Source organism: Sinocyclocheilus grahami, unplaced genomic scaffold (genome assembly GCF_001515645.1).
Source record: "Sinocyclocheilus grahami isolate Dianchi unplaced genomic scaffold, SAMN03320097.WGS_v1.1 scaffold762.1, whole genome shotgun sequence".
Lineage (NCBI taxonomy): Eukaryota > Metazoa > Chordata > Actinopteri > Cypriniformes > Cyprinidae > Sinocyclocheilus > Sinocyclocheilus grahami.
The window spans coordinates 421,188-444,488 of NW_015505941.1; the positions used below are offsets into that span (position 1 = coordinate 421,188).

Genomic DNA, 23,301 nt, shown 5'->3' on the forward strand with positions numbered 1-23,301 from the left:
ACCAGTCGTCCTGTCCCTGCAGCTGAAAAACACCCCCACAGCATGATGCTGCCACCACCATGCTTCACTGTTGGGACTGTATTGGACAGGTGATGAGCAGTGCCTGGTTTTCTCCACACATACCGCATATAACAAAGAGTGAAAAATTTAAGGGGGTCTGAATACTTTCGGTACCCACTGTATATTGCCCTGTTATTGTTAAACTTATAGACTTAGTATCTCAGAAATATTCTTCAGGTTTTGTTTCTTATTCTAACATTATGCTCTGTGTAGTGGTCACTAGAAAAATAAAGATTCTGAAAAGCTCAACAAATGATCTCAATTTGTTATACTAAATAGAAAGTTATTGTCATACTTATAACAAACAGCTTATTGCTTCCACAGTTGTAATTGTAAAATATACATTTGTAAAATGTTAAATTCATTATGCAGTCAGGAAATTTCAATTATACATTTGCATAGCAAGTTTGTATAGCCACCAGTGTTGCTATTATTAAAAGAAAGCCCATCAAGTCAAACATCTCCTGCCTCTTGCCAAAAAGTATTTTTGTCCCCTGCCTTTAAAGGATTGTGTGACACATTTCTTCTTTATTTTCCCCAGCTGTATAGAGTAAACACTCAGTGCTTCATAGAGTAAACACTGTTTTATTATGCAGCCACAAACATATCTTTGAGCTCAACAGACATCTCAGTTCATTATTAAAAGAGCGAACAAAACTACTGGAAGGAAACTTAGCTCTGCCACATTATCCCAAATTCTCAGGTTGAAGATTAAGGTGATGCACAAAAAGGGAAATTCAGGATAATGTCTCTATGGTATATTAAACCAACAAACTATAAAAGGCTCAAAACTGTTGTGATAAAAAAAAAAACGTATATCAAGCGCACATGTCCCTTCACCAGTGACTATGCTGAGTTGTGAAGCAAAGACAGCAGACAGAAAATATATATATATTTTTAAATATTGTGTAAAATTTACTTTGAAACCATTTTCACTCTGAAATGAATAAATGTATCAAATAATTACAAAGAAACAACAAGTAATACATCAAATTAAACTGTAGCATTTTGAAGTAGAAAGACTGAAATAGTATTTTCTTGTAAAACGCACATTTAATTATTTTCTTGTAAAAACCCACTTTTTAAAAATTTGACTGGTAAAATGCGGCAATCAGTGATCTGATATTTCCTGTTTTCGTGATCGTACTTGGCATTGATGTGTATATGAAGGCTCATGGGTGTCTCTCGTATCACACCACAAACTCGCGCTCTCATTTTAAACATGTTTCATTTTTCAAAACTTATATTCGTTTATTTTTACATAAAACTTTTTTAATGAGGAATGAACTACTTTGAGCACCTTTAAATAGTTCAGAGATTTAGCTTTCTAAATGAAATGTCAATCATAAAAATGTAATTCAAATTTGGCTCCTATGAGATGCAGGTTCAACTCAGGCCTCATGTCATGCCTTGATCTCATTCTCTTCTTGAAAAAAGATGTGTAATTAATATCTTTATCATAGAACTGTTATTATATTATAGACCTACACATAATACAGATGAGATTTGTAAGAAAACAAACATATTTTCCAGCTGTATACTGACTTGCCATTATGGAAGCTCATAACTGAAGTGTAGCATTTCAATATAAACAGGGAAATTTCAGCAATAGTCAGTGTCGCTCATCAGAAGCAAATCACTGCAATGAATTTTAATTTAAGCTGACACTCATCATCAGCACTCTGCACGTCAGGCTACTCTGAATATTGACCAATAAGGCTTGAGGGAAGCAGCGATCATGCTGGGTCAAAGCAGCTGTTTGGCTTTCATCTTTCTAGCAGCACTTGACCCAGGTGCTTTGACCTTGAACATCAAAAGAGAAGCCAACATATTTTGGGGCATAGGATACAGCTACTTTACTGGCATGGTGACTGGTAACTGGCATACTGACCTTTCTAGCAAGCATGAATTGATTTTAAAAGGATAGTCCACCCAAAAATGAAAGCATTTCAGTTCCCATTGAGTTCCATTGTATTTTTTCCCCACACTGGAAGCCAATGGGAAACGAAACTGTTTGGTTACCAACATTCTTTAAGAATATCTAAAATCACACAGTTTTGGGATGGCATGAGGGTGAGTAAATGATGACAGAATTTGAATTTTTATTTATTTGGTCTATAAGGAATAGTTCACCCCAAAATGAAAATGTAATCACCTTCACGCCAGCCAAGATGTAGACGAGTTTTTCTTCATCTGAACAGATTTTTGGACATTTCGCATTACAACACTTGCTCACCAATGGATCCACTGATGTGAATGGGTGCCATCAAAATGGGAGTCTAAGCAGCTAAGACAAAAACAACTACAATAACCCACAAGTAATCCACACAACTCCAGTCCATCAATTAACGTTCTGTGAAGTGAAAAGCTGTTTATTAGAAACAAATTCATCAAGTCATTTTTAACTTTAAGCCATTGCTTCCAGTTAAAATACAAATCCTCTATCCATTGCTGAATCAGGTGAGAAATATGCGCAGACCAAGCCTTTTACAAGCGAAAACATTTATAAACAAACATGTCCATGAAATTTGATGTAAGAGGACAAACAGGAGAAAGCTGTATTATGGTAGTGGGCTGGTATTTTGGCCAGAAGCAGTTTTTTAAAGCAGGGGTTCCCAACCGCATTCCTGGAGCCCCCCCAAACACTGCATGTTTTCCATGTCTCCTTAATCAAACACACCTGATTCAGATCATCAGCTCAATAGTAGAGACTCCCGAGATCTGAAATGGGTGTGTCAGACAAAGGAGAGATGCAACATGTGCAGTGTACAAATACCCTAATGATGGATTTGTTTCTTACAAACAAGCAGCTTTTTGATTCACATATTGAACTGGAGTTGTGGGGTTTATTTGTGGATTATTGTGATGCTTATCAGGTGCTTGGACTCTCATTCTGACGGCACCCATTCACCACAGAGGACCCATAGGTGAGCAGGTGATTTATGACTCATTTCTCCAAATCTGTTCTGATGAAAAATAAACTCATCTAGGTTTGGCTACTCACCCCTGAGGGTGAATACATTTTCAGCAATTTTTCATTTTTGGGTGAACTATTCCTTTAACTTCAGTCTAAAAATCTAACCCTGTAGCTTTAATTCATAAAACAAGTTATAACTTTATAACCAAAGAATTGATCACAGAAATCATGCATTCAGATTCTAAAATAAGGCCCTGGGGGTGACATGCCCCATCTGTTGGACAATGACGAAGAAGATGATGGTGATAATAGTGGCTTTAGCCACATTAGCTTGGGAACATGCTGTTCTGTGCAATTCTCTGCTTCATTACAGATTCATTTTCCATGCCACTTAATTCCATGAGGTTGAGTGCTCACCATTCACATGCAGTACAGGATGTCTTTTATTTTTTGTCTCCGTAGCTGTCAACATTCAAGAGAGGTTTTGATTGTTCAAATTTTCAGGGCTTTTGTTCTCTTAGAGCTCTGCATGGTGTTCTGGCAAGTCTAAAATTATAAGCATTTTCAGCTGGCGGTTTATCCAAAGCGACTTACAAGTACACTTATATCAAAGACAATTTCCCCTGAAGAAACCTAGGTTTAAGGGCCTTTCTGTCAGTGGTCATGAATCACCCCTTGCAGGATTTGAACCTACATCCTTTTTGTTCATCAACCTAGATCTTTAACCACAATGCTACAATAAAAGGGTGCTATAAGCTATTTCAGCCACTGAATTAGAACACCCCCTTAATCTCTAAAACCCGCTCCAAGAGACATGTCAGCAAACTCAAACATGCAAAATTGATTTTTCCTTTTATTATTATTATCATGATGATGATAATAATGATTAGTACTACAATTATTATTATTGTTTCACAAGCCTAAGTATGCGACCTCCACTGTCTGCACTCCCATTGGAATCGTATTTGCATAAATTAAAAATATTAATTGGACACGCCCACATAGATACAAAGGGTTTGCAGTTGCTCATCGGAAATCGCAGCTTTATTGAAATTAATTGTCTTTGTTCGCTTTAAACAGGGCTTTCTGTAAACAGCCCTCACTGAGACAGATGTGCTCTTTCAAAACACCTTTTAGTGATATCTGAAAGATTGTATGGGCGATATTATTATTTATTATTCTCCTCTTTCCACTGTCCAAACATAAGATGTCCAAAAATAAAATAGTAAAATGCAATATGCAATGTTTTCCCTTGTAGTTATGCAATAAGGCACAAAACTACAACAATAATAAAGAAAACAGTAACTGACAACTGAAATGCCTGAGAACTGAAGTGAGAGAGATCTTTTAGAGAGCGAATGTTTCAAAGCAGTCAAGTGCGGTACTCCTGTGCTTTCTGCAAAATAGAAGACAGAAAAAATATCTTAATGTAGGTGGAGCTGAGACCGCTTCCCTTTGATGAGAAAGTTACGCGTTTAACCTACTAGAGTGCGCAATTCTCACACACATCCTCGCATGAAGAAACGAGCTGTCACTTCCATCAAGTCAAGGACTGTACAGCCTCTCCAAGCGCGCGCAATATACAGCCAAACCACAGTGATTGTCCTCCTCCTTCCCGTTTATTTAAGTTTTCGTTGCTGTATCCGTACAACTTGCCTTTTTTTCTTTTGGAAACCTGGAAGACACCCCAGACCTGCGCTCGCTTCAGCATGCGTTTGGCGCACGGAGCGCACTCTTGGCGAGCTCTTCATCATCAGGCGCAGGGATGATGTTCAACTCATCGGGCTCGCTAGATTGCTTCTCGTTCACTTACCCTGAGGTCGCGTCGGAAGTTCTCAATGGTTCCTCGCACTTATTCTACAACATCTCAATGGCCATGTGGAACAAATCCTGCGGGGAACAACTGCTCGATTTCACCACAGCGGAGAAGATTGTCATCGGAATGATGCTGGCCATCATCACCACCGTGACGGTGATTGGAAATATGTTGGTGGTGATCGCGGTGTGCGTCGTTAAAAAGCTCCGACAGCCGTCCAACTATCTGCTGGTGTCTCTGGCCGTGGCGGATCTCTCCGTGGCTATTGTGGTTATGCCATTCGTGATCGTGACGGACCTCACGGGGGGAAAGTGGCTTTTTGGAGAGGTCTTCTGTAACATCTTCATCGCCATGGATGTGATGTGCTGCACTGCATCCATCATGACGCTGTGCGTGATCAGTGTGGACAGGTGAGTAGGTTGGCTTCTTCTTACGAAGTCATTTTGGTGATGCTTTAATACAAAGTGACTTTGTTTAAGGGATAATCCTCCTGGAGCAACCAAAGTGTCTTGAACACAGTGGTGATGGTTTATGAAGCAACTCATATTGGGGTTTGACTCTACAACCCGTTTAATCATTTAGTATCAGTGTTTGAACCACTAGGAGTTCATCAAAATATTTCATCCTTAGGTGTAATAAAATATAATAACATAAAACAACATTTTATATGTATACATGTATGTATCATTTATTTATTTACCAATATACACAGATTTAAGCTAAAATATATCCAAAGGTGAATTTGTAATTTATGTATTTGTATTAAATATATATATTAAGCAAGCTGCATGAACACCACACAGAGTTTGTTTATGTATGGAAAGTGTAGGCGGATCATTTAAGATGATATAACTGTTTTTGTTGTTGTTTTGAATAATGTCCACCATTACTTGAAAAATAATTGAAAAATAAAAAAATTCCAAATAGTCTCTAAATGAATATTCACATAAAATGGCATTTATAATTGTACAAATATTAGAAAAATGCTATTTCAAAAACTGCAGGGCACTGCTGTCACTGAACGGCATTTCATGCCAGCTACCTATCTAATCATAAATGTTCCATGTTGTTGCTCATTTAATACCACTCCTCAGTCAAATAAGCATCAGTCAGTACTAAACTGCTCTGGCAACTTCCTTCACTCGAATGTCAAGGCAAATCTCCGGACTTGTCCACTGTACAGCAGAAATTAAGACTGACAACTCTGTGTCCATGCTGGACATCATTCCTCCCGACTGAGAATAGGGTCAATACACCTGCAGCCAGTCTCCCATGTGACATCACGAGGGGGTCACTGACAGACCCTGATTTGGTTTGACACATCTGAGGAGCTAGTATCCTTTTGGGTTCTGAAGTCCTTTATAGTGAAGTCCACTGAGAGACTGGATCATGTTGGGAAAAAATTTGCTGTATTGATTTAGCAGTTTTCACTTTCACATATGGCTGTAGTAAACTGTTATGTGATTGAATAGTTAATTCAGTCAGCCATTGATCTATACGTCAGAGTGGCCATTAATATTTAGTTCAGATTTAAAAGGTGTTGCTTTCTAACTGAACACAAGGGCTGTTTTTCTATATGACAGTAAAGTCAATGGGGAATATGGTTTACAGCATGTCTGGGTGTAAATACCTTTTGCAGGTGGTGCCTTTGGGGTTTTGAACTTTTGGGCTGGAAGTTCAGGTTGCTTAAAGTATATACAGTATATAAAATAAATGAATACATTTAAAAATATCTAAAAATTATCATTATAAAGCTGTCTTATTTAAAGATGCCCGTCCATCCTGGTGTAGTGAGTTGTAAGATCATCAGTTTAATGAAAGTGAAAGTGACGTGACATGTAGCCAAGTATGGTGTCCCATACTCAGAATTTGTGCTCTGCATTTAACCCATCCAAATGTACACACACACACAGACAGACAGACAGAGAGACAGAGCAGTGGGCAGCCAGTAACCCGTAACCTTTGGGTTACAAGTCCGACTCTCTAAACATTAGGCCACGACTGTCTATTTAGAAATGAGCTATAGTTGTGAAATCATTCTTTAGTAAACTTGATTAGACAATAAATTCTTGTTTAATTATATATTAATTTAAATATATAATACAAAATTATGTTCATGTTACACTCTTAAAAATAAAGGTTTCACAACACTCTTAAAAATAAAGATTCTTTATTGGCATTGACAGTTCCATGAAGAGCCTTTAACATCCATGGAACCTTTCCATTGCGCAAAAGGTTGTTTAAAGTGAGAAAGACAAGAGAGCAGTGGATTTATTTATTTACTCTATATTGCTTCTGCCACACAGATCTAAAATAAACATGCGATTTATTTCCAAGCTGTTTACCTTCACAGACATAACCGACAGTTTTTGTAACTCATGTGTGTTTTTAACAGAAACTTGTGTGTGAATGAGAACTTAGTTTAGTACTCACATGCTGTGACAGCCGCTTTCTGTCCGTGTGCTTAAGATGTGTGCACTCAGAAAATCGTATATCAGAAGTTTAAACTCATATGGTTTAAAACGCATGATTTCAGCACGATAAACAGGATAATCAGAACCAAAAGAGATGTTTTTAGCAGGTACCAGCTGTAATGACGCAGCTATATTCTGGAAAAGGGGGTGGAGAGCAGCAGCTCATTTGGATTTAAAGAGACAGGCACGAAAACCAGCGCGTTTCTGCATCCACTCAAAATAGGCATTTTCAAAATTATATAATAAATGATCTGTGGGGTATTTTGAGCTGAAACTTTACAGACACTTTCTGGGGACACCAGAGACTTATATTACATATTGTAAAAAGGGGCATAATATGTCTCCTTTAAAGGTTCTTCATGGAACCATCAATGCCAATAAAGGACCATTACTTTTAAGATACAGTATAAAGTTTGAGATATAGCACAAAACAAAATGTGTTACAGCACTCCTCTGTCTCTTTATTGTTGTGACGCACACATCGTTTTTTTAGAAGGATGTTTTTCATACTCGAGCTAAATATCACACAGATGCATTTTTTATCATTTTTTCCCCCAGCATATTACGTCTGCTAATGCTTAGTAGACTCTTTAATCTATACACATGTACATACCAGAGGCTCATGTTCTATCAGCATCAGCAAGCACTTGAGGGTTTTTAAGTATTATAAACAAACCTAGTCTCTTATGACGCTTGTTTCTGTTTGGAAAAAAAAAAAGTGATTGCACATTCGAGGATTGCTGGAAAGGATTTTTCTGTTTAGGCATAGACAGGAGGTGCTTAGTGCTTTTCTTGTTATTGAGAATAAAGCAGTGTGATACGTCAGGTTGCTCTGCTCTGGTTTTATTAATTGAAGATTGTGTAGCTGCCATTCGTGATGAGATTTCCCAGTCTTCACAGTCTAAGTGGCTATTAATTTAAAACGGATCCAGTATTTAATTAGGAAATGTACCTGGATACACATGCCCTTTAAATGACATTGTATATGACTATGGAATAAAGGTACCTTCAGATTTTTTTTCATGATGTAACAGTGTGAACTTGGGATATCTCTTTGTCCAAACAATGGAAGACTGACACATTCTATTTAGTGGCGTTAGTAGCACACATATTTCAGTTCTAAGCAACTCAATTTTGATTTTATGCTGACTTTGAGCAAATAATTTATGTTACATATTGTAATAAGTATGCCACCATGGCCCTTTTAAGACCCTTTTTAAGGCCCTTTTATTTATGCTCTTAAATTAATTTTACAGAAGCCAGCAGTGAAGGAAAGCTCCTAAACAGGAACTGAAGTGCCCGTAAACTCACTATTATAACTCAGTGTTCAAGTACTCTTGACAAATGCTTTGACCTTTGATTCAGAGCACATAGATCATTTCAATAATGGAAGTGAAACTACCTTGCCACTGCCTTTTCCTCATTCATCTTGAAAGTGAGGTCTTCTTAAAAGACCATTAACTATGTTGTCAAAATCTTGAGGTGTTTCCAACAAGAAGGCTCTTCACAGAAGAATACAAGTCCGGACTGTCTATCCACTGGACAATCACAGTCCAAAGCTCTAGAGAGTAAAGCCATTCAGCAGCAAGGAAAGACCTTTAACAGAAAGAGAAAGTAGCAGGATTTGAGGCGAAAATGGCAGATGATTGACACATTGAGAAAATTCAGGCTGATATGATGACAAGTGTTCATATCTGATTTTAAAACCAACATTAGATTAAATCAATCAACATTATTTACACATATCTGGTCTCACTGGACATGAAAAAAAGAAATTAGCAAGTTTTAAGTGTTAGTGAATTGAATGTTTACTGCCAGTATAAAGTAGTGAGAACACGCACAGCTCTGGGTTTTGAGGAAAAGGTACAAAGAAAACAGGAGTTAGCACAGCTTTACTCATGATATTCATGCTAATGTTACTGGGTAATGTTTGTGTAATGTGCTATTGTGAATGCATGGCACTTCAAAAATCAAGTGTCGGAATTTGTTGCATTATTAAAGCGAATGCATCAAAAATACAAGTAGCATGCCTTTGTTTCAATATACTGAACATATTCACAATACCAACTGCTGGTTCATCTTTTAGGGGCGTATATATATACACACACACACATATATATATATATATATATATATATATATATATATACATACATTGCTGGGTAGTCAGATTGTATTAATTGTAATACAAATACTTGTAATAAGTCAATAATGTAACAACACATTCAAATGTCCTCAGTTCTCTGATGCTTGTTAATGTCACATGACTTGAATGTAAACAATTGAAATATTTAATTTGATTGTTTTGATTTTAAAACTAGTTAGTTAGTGACATAGTAAACATTTTTGGTGATTTGATTAATCATTATTCATTCACGAACCCCAGTTTTAGAAGCCATGGTGTACTGCAATGTTTAATACACGTCATGATGTTTAGTTTGAAAGAATGGTATAGATTTTCTTATGAGTAAAGGTCAAAAGTAGTCTAAATACATTACCTAATACATGTAATCCAATAGATTACTTTACAAACTACAATTTCCGTCATGTAATTTTAAATCAGTAATGGACTACAATTTGCAAGTAATCTAACCTGCACTGTGTGTATACACACACACACACACACACGCACACACACATATATATATATATATATATATATTTGCACTGATTATTTTTATGATAATGTACCTTCGCTAATGTGTCTGTGTATTTACTGTTTTATGAAACGCACTAGAAATTGTCTTACTCTAAACTGAATTCAGTCCTTCTATAAATGTGGTAAATTTAGGATTTTAGTCTCCTTGTGTAAATCATGAGTGCATATACTGTAGCCTCAACACTGACTGTTTTAACTGTGAAATAGTCAAAGCCACATACATGCCCACACATTATCTCTATTTTACTTGGTCACTTTAGGTCCAGTGTTCCTGTTGCAATTAATAAATTGTGATATCAATTATTCAAGCGAGTGACATTAATAATTAAACTCCAGCGTAAGTGAAGGAAGTCTATCCTCAGCAGTAACTGAAAAAAAAACTAGAAACGCCTCATATATGTTGGACGGGGGAGTTATGCGCGTGGAGATGGGAAGGGACAGATTCGCATTAAAATTGCAAATGAGACACACACGGTCTGGCTGTCTTCTAGAATTTAGAAATGAGAACGGACACAGATGCAGTTCAGGTTCAAAAAGCAGGTTCTCCCAGTGGCCCAGGAACTAGCCTCAGGTCTCTAGTGTTCTTGTGACTACTCTCCTTGAGTCTTAGTAGCATATGACGCTGTTTCTGCTCTCCTGGCAATCTCTGCCGTGCAATATGGAGGGCCAGAGAGAGGCTGCTCTGAGGTAAAACTCAGCTGAGAGCCGCTTGACACGTTGAGTCACACCTGTCATTGTTGTCCGATGTGTTTTCGATGGTCACTGATTTCTCCTTATGACCGCAAGAGTGGAAAGGACAGGAGAAATTGTTATTGTGAATTTCACACTAATATTTTTATATAATAACTTAAGAGTATTGCACGTTTCTAACATGCTGCCAGGGGTCATGCTGTACACATGCTCAAGCAAACATGATCGAATCCCCAAAATGATTAGGCATCATCTTACATGAGATGCCCTAACCAGAAATGATGACAAGTGATAATATACTTTATTCCTCAGGGAGGACAGGTAACCGAAAACAAGCTGTACGGGGCAGAACCACGAGCGCTAGATCAGCGTGTTAGAACAACTCGAGGGAGACTGACACAGTTGTCACACAGGAGGGAGGCTGACATTTTTTTTTGAGTTACCTCTACAGGAGGTTTCAGCGGTGGATGTTAAGGGAGCACACCGCAGAGAAAAAATGTTGATGTTTTCTTATAGATTACGTGGGGAGCTGTTTAAAGAGAAGAGGTCCTGGTTAAATACAATTTAAAGTGATAGTTCGCCTGAAAATGAAAAAGCTGTCATGTACTTACCCCCATTTTGTGCATCCCATGTGACTTTACACAAAAATGTTTAGCAGAATGTTTATGCTAGTCTTTTCCATACAATGAAAGTAAAGGGTTACATAGGGGCTGTCAAGGTTAAAAAATGGCAAGTTGCATGTGTAACTTTTTTTAAAGCTCATTTTTGCAGATTTACAGCCCCTGGTCACAGTTTTCAATGTATGGAAATAGGAGTGTGTGGACAACCTAATATCTTGTTTTGTGAAGAAAGTAAGTTTCTTTTTTTTTTCTTTTTTCAAAATGCTTGCAAACTATATTGAAAAAGTGCCAGTAACTCATAACCACAAGTTCATTCACCTAGAAAAAACAGGTCCATATTTACAGGGACTATTTAAACAACTTTTCCCCCCACATAATACTCAGCACAGACACACAAGCTTCAATTTTCTGCTTTTTAAATCCTCTGATGCATGAACTTCCATTGTAAGTTCATTACTGTACGTTTCCTTTGTTTTTGCAAAATAAGGGATGAAACGAAATAATTTTCTGTGGTGAATGTTTTTCTAATTATGTTGTATGCTAGATGATTATGGAACCATCTTATTCACCAGTATATCAGTAATAAAATGTGATGTCTCGTATTATATGAGACCATCACAAAAGTCATTATTTGTGCTTGTCTGAGATTTTCATTCACTCAGAGAGAGAGAAAAAGTTCTATCTGTCTTGCAGATGTCCTTAATTTTGCAACATTTTTTTATTTTCTAACATTATTGCTCAAGATGGTGGCAGTCTATGACGAATGTTCTGTCTCAATTGTTAAAACTAAAAAATAGTTTCTAAAATTAAGAGGCTATTTTGAGCTGTTTCCATTTGACTAACTTGCTCACCACTACAGTAGGTATAATGGGCTATATGTGGTTGTAGCAAATTAGCTCAAAAGGGAAATGTACACTACCAGTCAAAAGTTTTTTATGCAGCAAGATTTTTAATGTTTTTTAAATAATTCTCTTCTACTCACCAAGCCTGTTTTTATTTGATCCAAAATACAGCAAAAGCAGTAATATTGTAAAATATTTTCACTATTTAAAATAACTGGTTTCTATTTGAATATAATTTAAAATGTAATTTATTCCTGTGATTTCAAAGCAGTTTTTTAGCATCATTACTCCAGTCTTTAGTGTCACATGATCCTTCAGAAATCATTCTAATATTCTGATTTGCTGCTTAAAAAACATTGAGCTCCTGCATCAACCCTGGGTCAGAATGACCCTCATGCAGCTTTTTACGTGCCTTAGCCTTGTGCACTGCAGGATAGCCATGGCATGCAGGGCGGAGGCCGCCTGGCCCGCAACACTGTAAGCCTTGGCAGCTATAAGGCTGACGACAGCTTACAGGCTTTGGACGGGAGGCACGGACGGTTCCTCCAGGTGGTGGCGTTTTGCAGGCAAAGGTTCACCACAACCACATGCTCCACCTGGGCAATGTCGACGTACCCCTTGGCCGCCCCACCATCGAGGGTAGTGAGGAGGGAAGAGCTCAAACCTGACCGGGCGGTGTAGGCGGCCTTCCACGTTTTGGTTAGCTCTTCATGAATCTCCGGGAAGAAAGGCACTGGGACAGAGTGTGGCTGAGAGTTACGTCCAGAGTCACGTACCAATCATCCAGCCTCAAGCATTCGGGGGATAGAAGTGAGTTCACCTCCAGTCCAATAATCTTGGCAGCCTGAAGGAGCATGACCGTCAACTCTGCATAGACATCTTATCCTCTGCAGGAGCCCCGAATGAGACTATGTCCGCCACGGGACAATCCGGTCCCATCATCCGGAAGCCCGATGGCGCTACACTGTGAGGAGCAGGACTTCCGCAGTGACTGGCCCGGCGGAACATTTCTGACTGTAATCCCTCAAGTCCTGAGATCTTTACAACCAGGGGAACCAGACTGGGTAGAGCTCGAGGGAAGCCTCATAATGAATGAGAGCCGCAACCTCTGTGTAGTCATGGACATGCGCACTTATCTGTGCCAAAACAGGGGCGAACAAGCTGAATGCGCTGTATACCGCAGCCGAGAATCAATGAAAGGAGTTATTTTCTATAGGCAGTATGTGTCTGTTTCAGAGGTAATTAAGTAAGAGGGAGAATCTCTCAACATGCCACTAGGTCGTAAAGTATATCTGGTCTGGCTGAAGTTTCCTGGTTGCTATGGTAACCAGTGGTCTGGGGGGTCATTCACAGAGATTCTGGCAGCTAGTCTGGTTGTTGGGTGAGGAGGTCTGTTGGATTATTTGTTAAATATAACAAATAATTGTCTGTCTGAATTATACATGCGTTACATGGTATATATAGTGGGCTTATATTGGGCCACTTGATGGTAATGACTTTCATAAAATTTCCACACATATACTTTCTTGGGAATCATGATAACAACCTCTGGTTAAAGATAATCACCTTCTTTAGTACATCCTTTATAAGTTTCACTGCAAATGGAGGCACCTGCAAAACCTGTATTAAAGAACCAAATGTAATGGTGTGATGAAAATGTCCTGAGTTAAAATTCAGTCTCCTATACAGATGGTTTATTTATTTATATGTTTTGAGATGTCCATATAGAAGTCATCATTGTATGTTGTATGCAGCTCTTGACTGGCTCCAATCTAAATCCCGAAGGCAATATCACTGGCTTCATTTTCTTTTCAGATGTATTTATTTTAATTGTCCCTCTTATTTAAAACAGTTTTTGGTTCCATCTATATCTTCTTACCCCCTTCGGCATATGCAGTATCCGTATTTTCTCGTTCCTAGAATCTTCACTGAAGTCGGCCATAGGTCATTTCAATATAAAGCTCTTTTTGATTGGAACAATCTCCCTTCTTAGATCAATTACATAATTTAATCTCGTCAAGATAAATTTATTATCTCACTTAAATTCAATTAAAGTTTATTTGTATAGCACTTTTCATGATACAAATCATTGCAAAGCAACTTTACAGCAAATTAAGTTTCTACAATATTTAGTGGTAGCTTATCAGTGGTGACTGTCAGTTAATGTACATATGGCAGAAATGTACGGCAAAATCAATTAAAGATGTAATCAATTAAAGACATAATCAAACAGACGATGAACACTATTAACAGCAATTATTATATGATGCAATCAAACTTATAGCAAAATTTGGTAGTTCTGTATGTTGTTTCAGGGTTGGCATCATCTGAGGAGTTGGCATCATCTCTTCTCAGGTGTTCTGAATCCAGACTGAAGCTTGTGTAAATCCTAGTTACGGCAAAAACAGAGAAACAAATAGAGACATAATTAGCGTAGCTGCTGTTCCAACCAAGCAAAATGAATTTGTTTAACCCAAGCTAAAGATTAATAATGTGCATTTGATCCGATATAACTGCAGTACAAGATTATGAGATGCATTATTTGAATGCTTGGCCAAAGAGATGTGTCTTTAATCTAGATTTAAACAGAGAGAGTGTGTCTGAACCCCGAACGTTATCAGGAAGGCTATTCCAGAGTTCGGGAGCCAAATGCGAAAAAGCTCTACCTCCATTAGTGGACTTTGCTATCCTAAGTACTACCAAAAGTCCAAAGTTTTGCGACCTTAGGGAGCGTGATGGAAGACTAGTTAGGTACGCAGGAGCTAAACCATTAAGGGCCTTATAGGTAAGTAATACTATTTTGTAACTGATACGGAACTTAATAGGTAGCCAGTGCAGAGACTTTAAAATTGGGGTAATATGATCATACTTTCTTGACCTGGTAAGGACTCTAGCCACTGCATTTTGGACCACCTGTAGCTTGTTTGGCCCCGGGTGAGGTCGTCGCCCCCGGGGCAGGGCTTGCGTCTTCTGCTGCAGGTGCACCCAGGGTCCGTGGTGTCCCGGCGCCGGAGTGAAGGACATCTGGGAAGATCGCGTCCTGGTTGCACTGGGCCTGTGCAGAGAAACACATGGAGTAGAGGTGGTGGGAGAGTTAGCAGCGCACTGTATACTTACACCGGACTTGTGAGCGTCAGGGATGTTTCCAGCACGGCTCTACGCTCTCTCAGCTGGGTCTGCCTCTCCACCAGGTTGCCGATCTGCTTCTCCACGGCCTCCAGCTCGAGCTGCACCGAATGCAGCTCGAACGTGTCCTCACCTGCACTCAAAGATAGACAGACATCCGCCATTAAAGCAAGTAACAGTGAGTAAAACAATGGTAATGTGTATGAATAGAGTATTAGCAATGTAGCGAGATTAGCGGCAACCACGCTGGCGATGCTAACGGGCTATATGCTAATAGCGGACTTGGGAAATCAAAATTAAACTAGTGATAACAAGGCGCTCTGATTGTTTTTGTTGTAGAATATGATCGGGATATATTCACACGTTATAGAAACAAAAATGATGGTGTATAAAATTTATTTTAATAAACAAAACAGACGATAAAGAATTAACTTGATGGAGCTCAAACTCAAAACACATGGCAGCAACAAACAGGAAGTGACTTGCTTATGTTTTTAAATTTAGGTTTAGAATTGCCTTTAGGTTATATCAAATTTATTATTATTTCTATTATTTTTCTATTATATTTTGATAAATTACTTATTTATTTATAAATATTTATTTATTTTTTAGGGTGCTTGCATATTTGGATTTTCATGCTTGTATGAAAATGTATGTTTTCTCGTATGTATATGCTTTTGTTTGTTTAATATAGTTGCAGACTGTGGGTGGATGATTAGGGGAGTGAGCTGTTGTTTGTCTAAGTGATTTAATTTTTTTTCATATTACTTATTTGTTGTGTTTTGTATTGTTTTATGTATGCGCTATAGTGTCCCACTCGAAAATGAGATGGAGCATCTCAAGGGGTTTTCCCTTTAATAAAATTCAAAATTCACATTTTGATCTCCAGTTACATGATTTATTCATCCTGAGTGACCCATCTAGGGCTCTTACAACACAGCTTGATATTAAACTACATACATTTTTAACAATCCTAACTGTGTTAGTGTTTCTGCTCACAGATCAACACATTGTCAGTTGTAGGTGGCATCAGTTGCCTTTACAGTCCAAGTTCACAAACACAAAAAGAGTTGCTTTCAATAATTCTCTATATTCTCATCCTGCCATTCGAGAGGTGATGTTGAACCTTCTGCTGCTCACATGATTTTTACTGGCTCATGGGTTTTTATGACTGCTAGTTTTATAGGTTACTGTGAAACACACCATGTAAAACACGACTATATAACGAGAGGATATTTGGTATTTGATATAAGGATAATTGGTTGTCCACTGGAACTCCTTCCTAAAATATAAGGTCAGCTACATATTTTCATGTGTACTCGGGGTTCAAAATACAGTAAATGTGATAATTAAAATCATGATGTTCGACATTAAAATGAATTTTTCAAATGTGTTTAAAAATTATTGTGCTGATAAAATATTTGTATATTAATTTACTGAATAAAATTATTTCAATTTAAACTCCCAAACATAAAGGTTGAATTAAAGTCAATGTGTGAACTCAAAATCAAGCCTATATGTTTCTTAATACTGTACATGTTTGTGGTTGTATTATGAATATATATATATTTTTTTTAAATAATTTTTTCTAAAATGAATTGTGACAGCCATTTCATGTTGACCTTATAGGCTTGAAGCTTAATCTGCATTGCTCAAGGAATTTTAAAGGGGTCCTATTATGCTCTTTTACAAAGTCTTGATTTTGTTTTGGGGGTGTACTAGAACAGGCTCTCATACTAGGTTGTTCGCAAAACACATTATTTTTCACATATTTTAAATTATTACAACACCTCTCTCCCCAGTCTGGCATGAACGGCTCTAATAGTTCCTGTATAAAATGAAGGCCCACCGTCTGAAATACAAAATGTGCTGGGATTGGTTAGCTGGGCCAGTGTGTGTTGTGATTGGCTGGCACCACTCGGCGCCTGGTCGGGAAATGTCATGTCCTTTACCATAGCGCCTGCTGTGAGCTTCAGTGTTAATATTGCATCAAAATCAAATCAATTTGAGTGTGATTTAAACCCGGATGATTGTAACCACTCTAAGTTTGTCTGCCTTGGGAAAGCTAGCGTGTCTCCGACATAGTGATTACACTCGTTGCCTTCTCTAGTGCAGCTCAACCAGGTCTCGTACAATTCGTCGATATTTGTGATATCACAAATCCCGGAAAATATGCATTGTAGTCCAAACGAGTCGTTCGTTGTAGTTTTTGAAAAGTGATTTCTGTTAAATAAAATATCTCCTTTTGAAGTGGACTTTGAGCTTTATAACTTTGCAGATCTTTTTTTATGCTCAAACAGCAACATTACAGACTAACTAAAGCTGAAAAAGTGAAAAAGCATAATAGGACCCCTTTAAACGAAGTAATCTCCTAAAATAAGGTCTTTACATTGTTTTTGGAGACTACCTGACAGGAGATTGTCATCATTTGATGCTTCATCAATACTTCATGTCTAAACGCCATTAAAAGTTCAGTAACTGCATTTTGATTACATTCATTTTGTGCAACTGAAAATCGTTCTGAAGGCTTACAGTTTTCACACGTTGGCTCACCATCTTATCTCGATTAAAATGATTTGACACGGATCAATAAACTGTGATCTCTCACATGTTATATGAGACATAAACCATCACAAAAACCATTATTTGTGCTTGTCTGAGACTTTCAGTCACTCAGAGAGAAAAAAAACAGTCCTGTCTATTGCAGATGTCCTGAATTTCATTTGAATTCATTTTGCAATATTATTGCACATCACAGTGGCGGTCTGTGATGAATGTTCAGTATCAATAATTGTTAGAACTGCCAAATATGAAGAGTTCCTTCTTTTTAATTCAGTTTTCAGCACACGATAACAGCATCTGAAATTAAGGAGCTATTTGGCATAGAAAGCAGCATAAAGTTTTGTTTTTGTCGCATACAGAAACATTATTTAGCCAAAAACGTCATTTATTAAAACAGTTCTTATTTACAAAGGAGGTCTGTCTCTCTTTTCACTCAACGGGGCCTTAATTAGGTGAGAGACATATAGATTTTATCTAATCAATTTTTACTTGAAAAAGTCTATTGCTTTTCCACTCAAGACCTCTTGCTTTACTCTAGAGTCGTTTTGCTCCATTTTTTAAATTTAATATCCAATTAATCATTTTCACTTTCCCCCATGACACATACCTGAAATGACATAGTTACTAAGATTAAGAACAAATTTACTTCTTTGGAGAAAGATCTAATTTGCCTTCATATCCAGATAAATACATTATTGATTCAAGGCTGTGAGAATAATTGGCTGTCCATTGGTCCGTTAGAGCAGTGGTTCCCAACCCTGGTCCTGGAGGCACCCCAACACTGCACGTTTTGCATGTCTCCTTAATCAAACACACCTGATTCAGGTCATCAGCTCATTAGTAAAGACTTTAAGACCTGAAATTGGTGCGGCAGAGAAAGGAGACATGCAAAATGTGCAGTGTTGGGGTGCCTCCAGGACCAGGGTTGGGAACCACTGCATTAGAGCACCTGCCTAAAATATAAAGGCAGCTATATATTTTCATGAGATTAAATTCAGAAAATATTTCCTTACAACCCTGTATGCAAAATAAAGGCGATAATGGTCATTAAAATCATTCTTTTACACATTAATAATAACACATTTGGCAAAAGTGTTTAAAAATTATTGTGTTAAATATTTAATTACTGTATATAATTCAACAAATTTCTATATCTTTTTATAGAATGATTTTTAAAATTAACATTGAAAATCCTAAACAGTATATTTTGTAAATATGTTATATTTTTGTACATCTTGTAGAAGGTTTTAAATGTCAAGCAAAGTAAAATACCCTGAGACATGAACAAAATGTTACTGATCTAACAGGATGAACCAGCTTTTGATTTGTTTTATATTTCATCTGCTTCAGCTACTGAGTGATTTGTAACTGTAAAAAAAACATTACATTTTAACCAGAATAATTGATTGGGAGGTAAAGTTGTTTTTATTTATGCCACTTGTGCTTCATGAATCTTAACAACAATAGGTTTAGCCTTCTCATAACAGATTTCATATTTTCCATCTGTGCTGTTTTTTGTTCAGCTGGGAAGGTCATAAAAATGCATGTGGACTGGTTCTTGATATTAATATCTTCAATTTGATGTGCAAAAGCTTAGAATAAATGACTAAAATATGAGGAAATGAGCACAAATAATCATGAATTAAACATAAAAACCCTTGGAATGGATGTCCACTGAATATTGCAGCTCATCATTAGAAGTGACAAAAATAAAATGGCATCAATCTGAAGATGAATAGAAAATGTGTTCTGCAACGGAATGCTCTGCCATTTTCCTAGTTAGAATAAATGCTACGTCTGCTGATCTGGTTAAGGGGAGATGTTTAGTGGCATCTGTGTTATTTAGCATCAGGTGTGAGTGAAATGGAGCAGTCTTACTATGTGGCAGCCTTACTATGTGTTCACTCAGACATTATTTTCCCCAATGTAACAGCCATTACTGTCATGTTTTATCAATTTAATGCATCCCTGCCAAAATCATTTAATTCAAATAAATAATACTAACCCCAAACTTTTGAATGGTAGTCTATATATTGTATTTACAGAAGGTTCCACAGTTCAAGAAAAAAATATGACACCAGAATAGATGCTGCAATTATATTTGGCCAATGCGATGGTGACATACTATGGTATGCATGGATGTCAGTGTATTGTGTGAAACATGTTAAATGTGTATTTACATACTGTACATATATTTGTGCAAAAGGGCAATGGCATGATCAGATGTGTTAGCATAGAGGGTAAAAATGCGTGTTTGTGTATGTATTGGATGCTGTACTCGACTAATATAATCTTTGATTATATAAACTTGCAAATTTTGTGTTTATACTTTTATTTACATTCTTGACACTTTCCTGCCAAATGACTCATAAGGACCACATAATGTTTAAATAGCAATTACACAGATGGGTTGCTAAGGATGCAAGTCAAGTGGTTAGGCTAGATATCAGGGGCGCAAATACAGGAATGCATAAACATAGCATGTTGCATAATGTCGCCACAGAGCTACACTTTTTCACCCCATAGAATCTCTGAAATACAATGACATTTGTAATTGGTTTTCTTTGTAATTGTACTTAACAATTAGTTTAGACCCACACATCCTACAGTGTGCAACAAGCTTATAAGAGCCAATCTAATTTCTAAAAGTTAATTTCATTGCATTCGTTTTCTTTACTGAAATCCTGAAATTTTAAGTACAAATTTGCTAACGGTTTTCCTAGGGCAGAAATTCAATAAAATATTACATTAAATATATAAATATTCAAGCTAATGCTGGGATTATTGGTTAGTTTGTCATAAACAAGAATTTTCATTTTAATGAATGTCAAATAAAGTCTTTTTTAACTATTTGAAGCTATATATCTGTCTGATTCGGTTTAGTTAATGACAAAAATGAACAAAACTAGGTAAAAGTGGCTTGATGTAGCATTTAGGCTGCCACAGATATCACAAATATAATAAAGATTTTACAATTATCCTTTGTCTTTTTTCATGCTAAAGTGACTTGTAGTATTAGTAGTAGTAGTAGATAAAATTAATTTATAAATTACCATTTTTTTAATTCAGTTTCCAGCAAAAATAACTATATTGTGATATATACCATTACCGCAATCTAAAATGACTAACTTTATGATACAAGTTCATTTTTACATACTGTGGGGCATGTCAGAATTGTTTGTGGTAACCAAAAACATTCCACAGATGCTGGTCATAGACATTACATTAAAAAATATATATAATTCCTTTCCGGTTGCACTGACACCATGAACAGTTACCACTTGAAAAGCACAAAGGTCATGTTTGCTCACATGCATTAGCAAAAGACGTTCATGCATCATTTAAAAACAAACCATGGAGGTTGTCTTTGACACTAGCATGTTTGGCCAAGACTTAGTAGAAGAAGATTGCTTTATGCCTTGTGCTATTAACAAGGAAATCGGATTGTTCATCTTCTTACAGGTCAGCATTAGATGAGCTAAATAAATCAAAGGAAGCAAGTAATAATAGGAGGAACATGTGGCACTCCCACCATTGGCTGTATAAAGAAACTTATTACACATGCAAATGCTGCATATCTGACACTGCATAGTAATTTTAGCTGTATGCAATAACCATTAAAGGAACAGTCCAATCAAAAATAAAAAATTGCTGAAAATGTACTCACCCTCAGTTCCATCTAAGATGTAGATGAGTTTGTTTCTTCATCAGAAAAGATTTGGAGAAATTTAACATTGCATCACTTGCTCACCAGTGGATCCTCTGCAGTGAATGGGTGCCGTCAGAATGAGTCCAAACAGCTGATTAAAGCGTCACAATAATCCACAACTAATCCACAGTCCATCAATTAAAGTGAAAAGCTGTGTGTTTGTAAGAAACAAATCCATCATTCAGACATTTTAAACTTTATAATTTGCTTCCAGCTAAAATATGAGTCCTCTATCTACAATAATGCATTCTCCAGTGAAAAGGTTGTCTTATCTGAATCAGGAGAGTAATATGCACAGATCAAGCACCATTCACAAGTGAAAACAGTCCAACATTTTCTAAACAAATATGTTAATGGATTCTGATGTGAGAGGACAACAGGGGATGGACATTTTCACTGAAGCGCTATTATGGAATATGGACTTGTATTTTGGGGTTGTCTTTAACACTAGCATGTTTGGCCAAGACTTAGTAGAAGAAGATTGCTTTATGCCTTGTGCTATTAACAAGGAAATCGGATTGTTCATCTTCTTACAGGTCAGCATTAGATGATGTGAAGTAATAGCTAAATAAATCAAAGGAAGCAAGTAATAATAGGAGGAACATGTGGCACTCCCACCATTGGCTGTATAAAGAAACTTATTACACATGCAAATGCTGCATATCTGACACTGCATAGTAATTTTAGCTGTATGCAATAACCATTAAAGGAACAGTCCAATCAAAAATAAAAAATTGCTGAAAATGTACTCACCCTCAGTTCCATCTAAGATGTAGATGAGTTTGTTTCTTCATCAGAAAAGATTTGGAGAAATTTAACATTGCATCACTTGCTCACCAGTGGATCCTCTGCAGTGAATGGGTGCCGTCAGAATGAGTCCAAACAGCTGATTAAAGCGTCACAATAATCCACAACTAATCCACAGTCCATCAATTAAAGTGAAAAGCTGTGTGTTTGTAAGAAACAAATCCATCATTCAGACATTTTAAACTTTATAATTTGCTTCCAGCTAAAATATGAGTCCTCTATCTACAATAATGCATTCTCCAGTGAAAAGGTTGTCTTATCTGAATCAGGAGAGTAATATGCACAGATCAAGCACCATTCACAAGTGAAAACAGTCCAACATTTTCTAAACAAATATGTTAATGGATTCTGATGTGAGAGGACAACAGGGGATGGACATTTTCACTGAAGCGCTATTATGGAATATGGACTTGTATTTTGGCCAGAAGCGTTGGTTTGAAGTTAGAACACCTTAAAGGGATAGTTCACCCAAAAATGAAAATTCTGTCATCATTTACTCACCCTCATGTCATTCCAAACCTGTACGCAGGGCCGTTTCTAGGGATAGGCGAGCTAGGCGGTCGCCTAGGGCGCCACCAGCTGAAGGGGCGCCAATGGGCGCACGTACTGGCACTTTTAGCAGGGTTGTGATAAAGAGTGGCACGGTCACCCTGAAATATGACTGCCGCCCCCACTGGATCCCCCAACATTATTGGGCTAGAGTACTGTCAATCTGACGATGCCTGTATGCCACTAGATCAGAGTGCTGTCAATTGCTGCCTGATTGTTGCATGCAAAGTTTGCATTTGGAGCGCTCAACAACGCCGTTAGATCAGTGGGCTCTGTCAGTGCTTTGGCAAGGTAAAAAATTTTTTTTGCCATGCAATAAAGCTAAGTTCAAAGGCCAATTTAAAATATTGGTACAGTAAATAAAGTGCACAAAATCAGTATTTTGTTTAGGCAGTATTTGTGGCACCTTTGTCCAAATATTTGTGGCAGATTTGTCCAAAAGGTGTGCATTTTTTGCGCCAATGCATTGT

The 23,301-nt window shown here is 37.2% G+C and overlaps 1 protein-coding gene across 1 annotated transcript in view; it reads left to right on the plus strand.

Moving 5' to 3' along the window:
- The first annotated feature begins 4,361 nt into the window (after positions 1-4,361).
- The window catches only part of LOC107561270 (5-hydroxytryptamine receptor 7-like), a 39,461-nt gene continuing 20,521 nt past the window's right edge, over positions 4,362-23,301 (plus strand). The window contains exon 1 of the mRNA XM_016245680.1: positions 4,362-5,203. Coding sequence (XP_016101166.1) covers positions 4,743-5,203 — 461 coding nt within the window. The 5' untranslated portion in view covers positions 4,362-4,742. The remainder of the gene's footprint in view (positions 5,204-23,301) is intronic.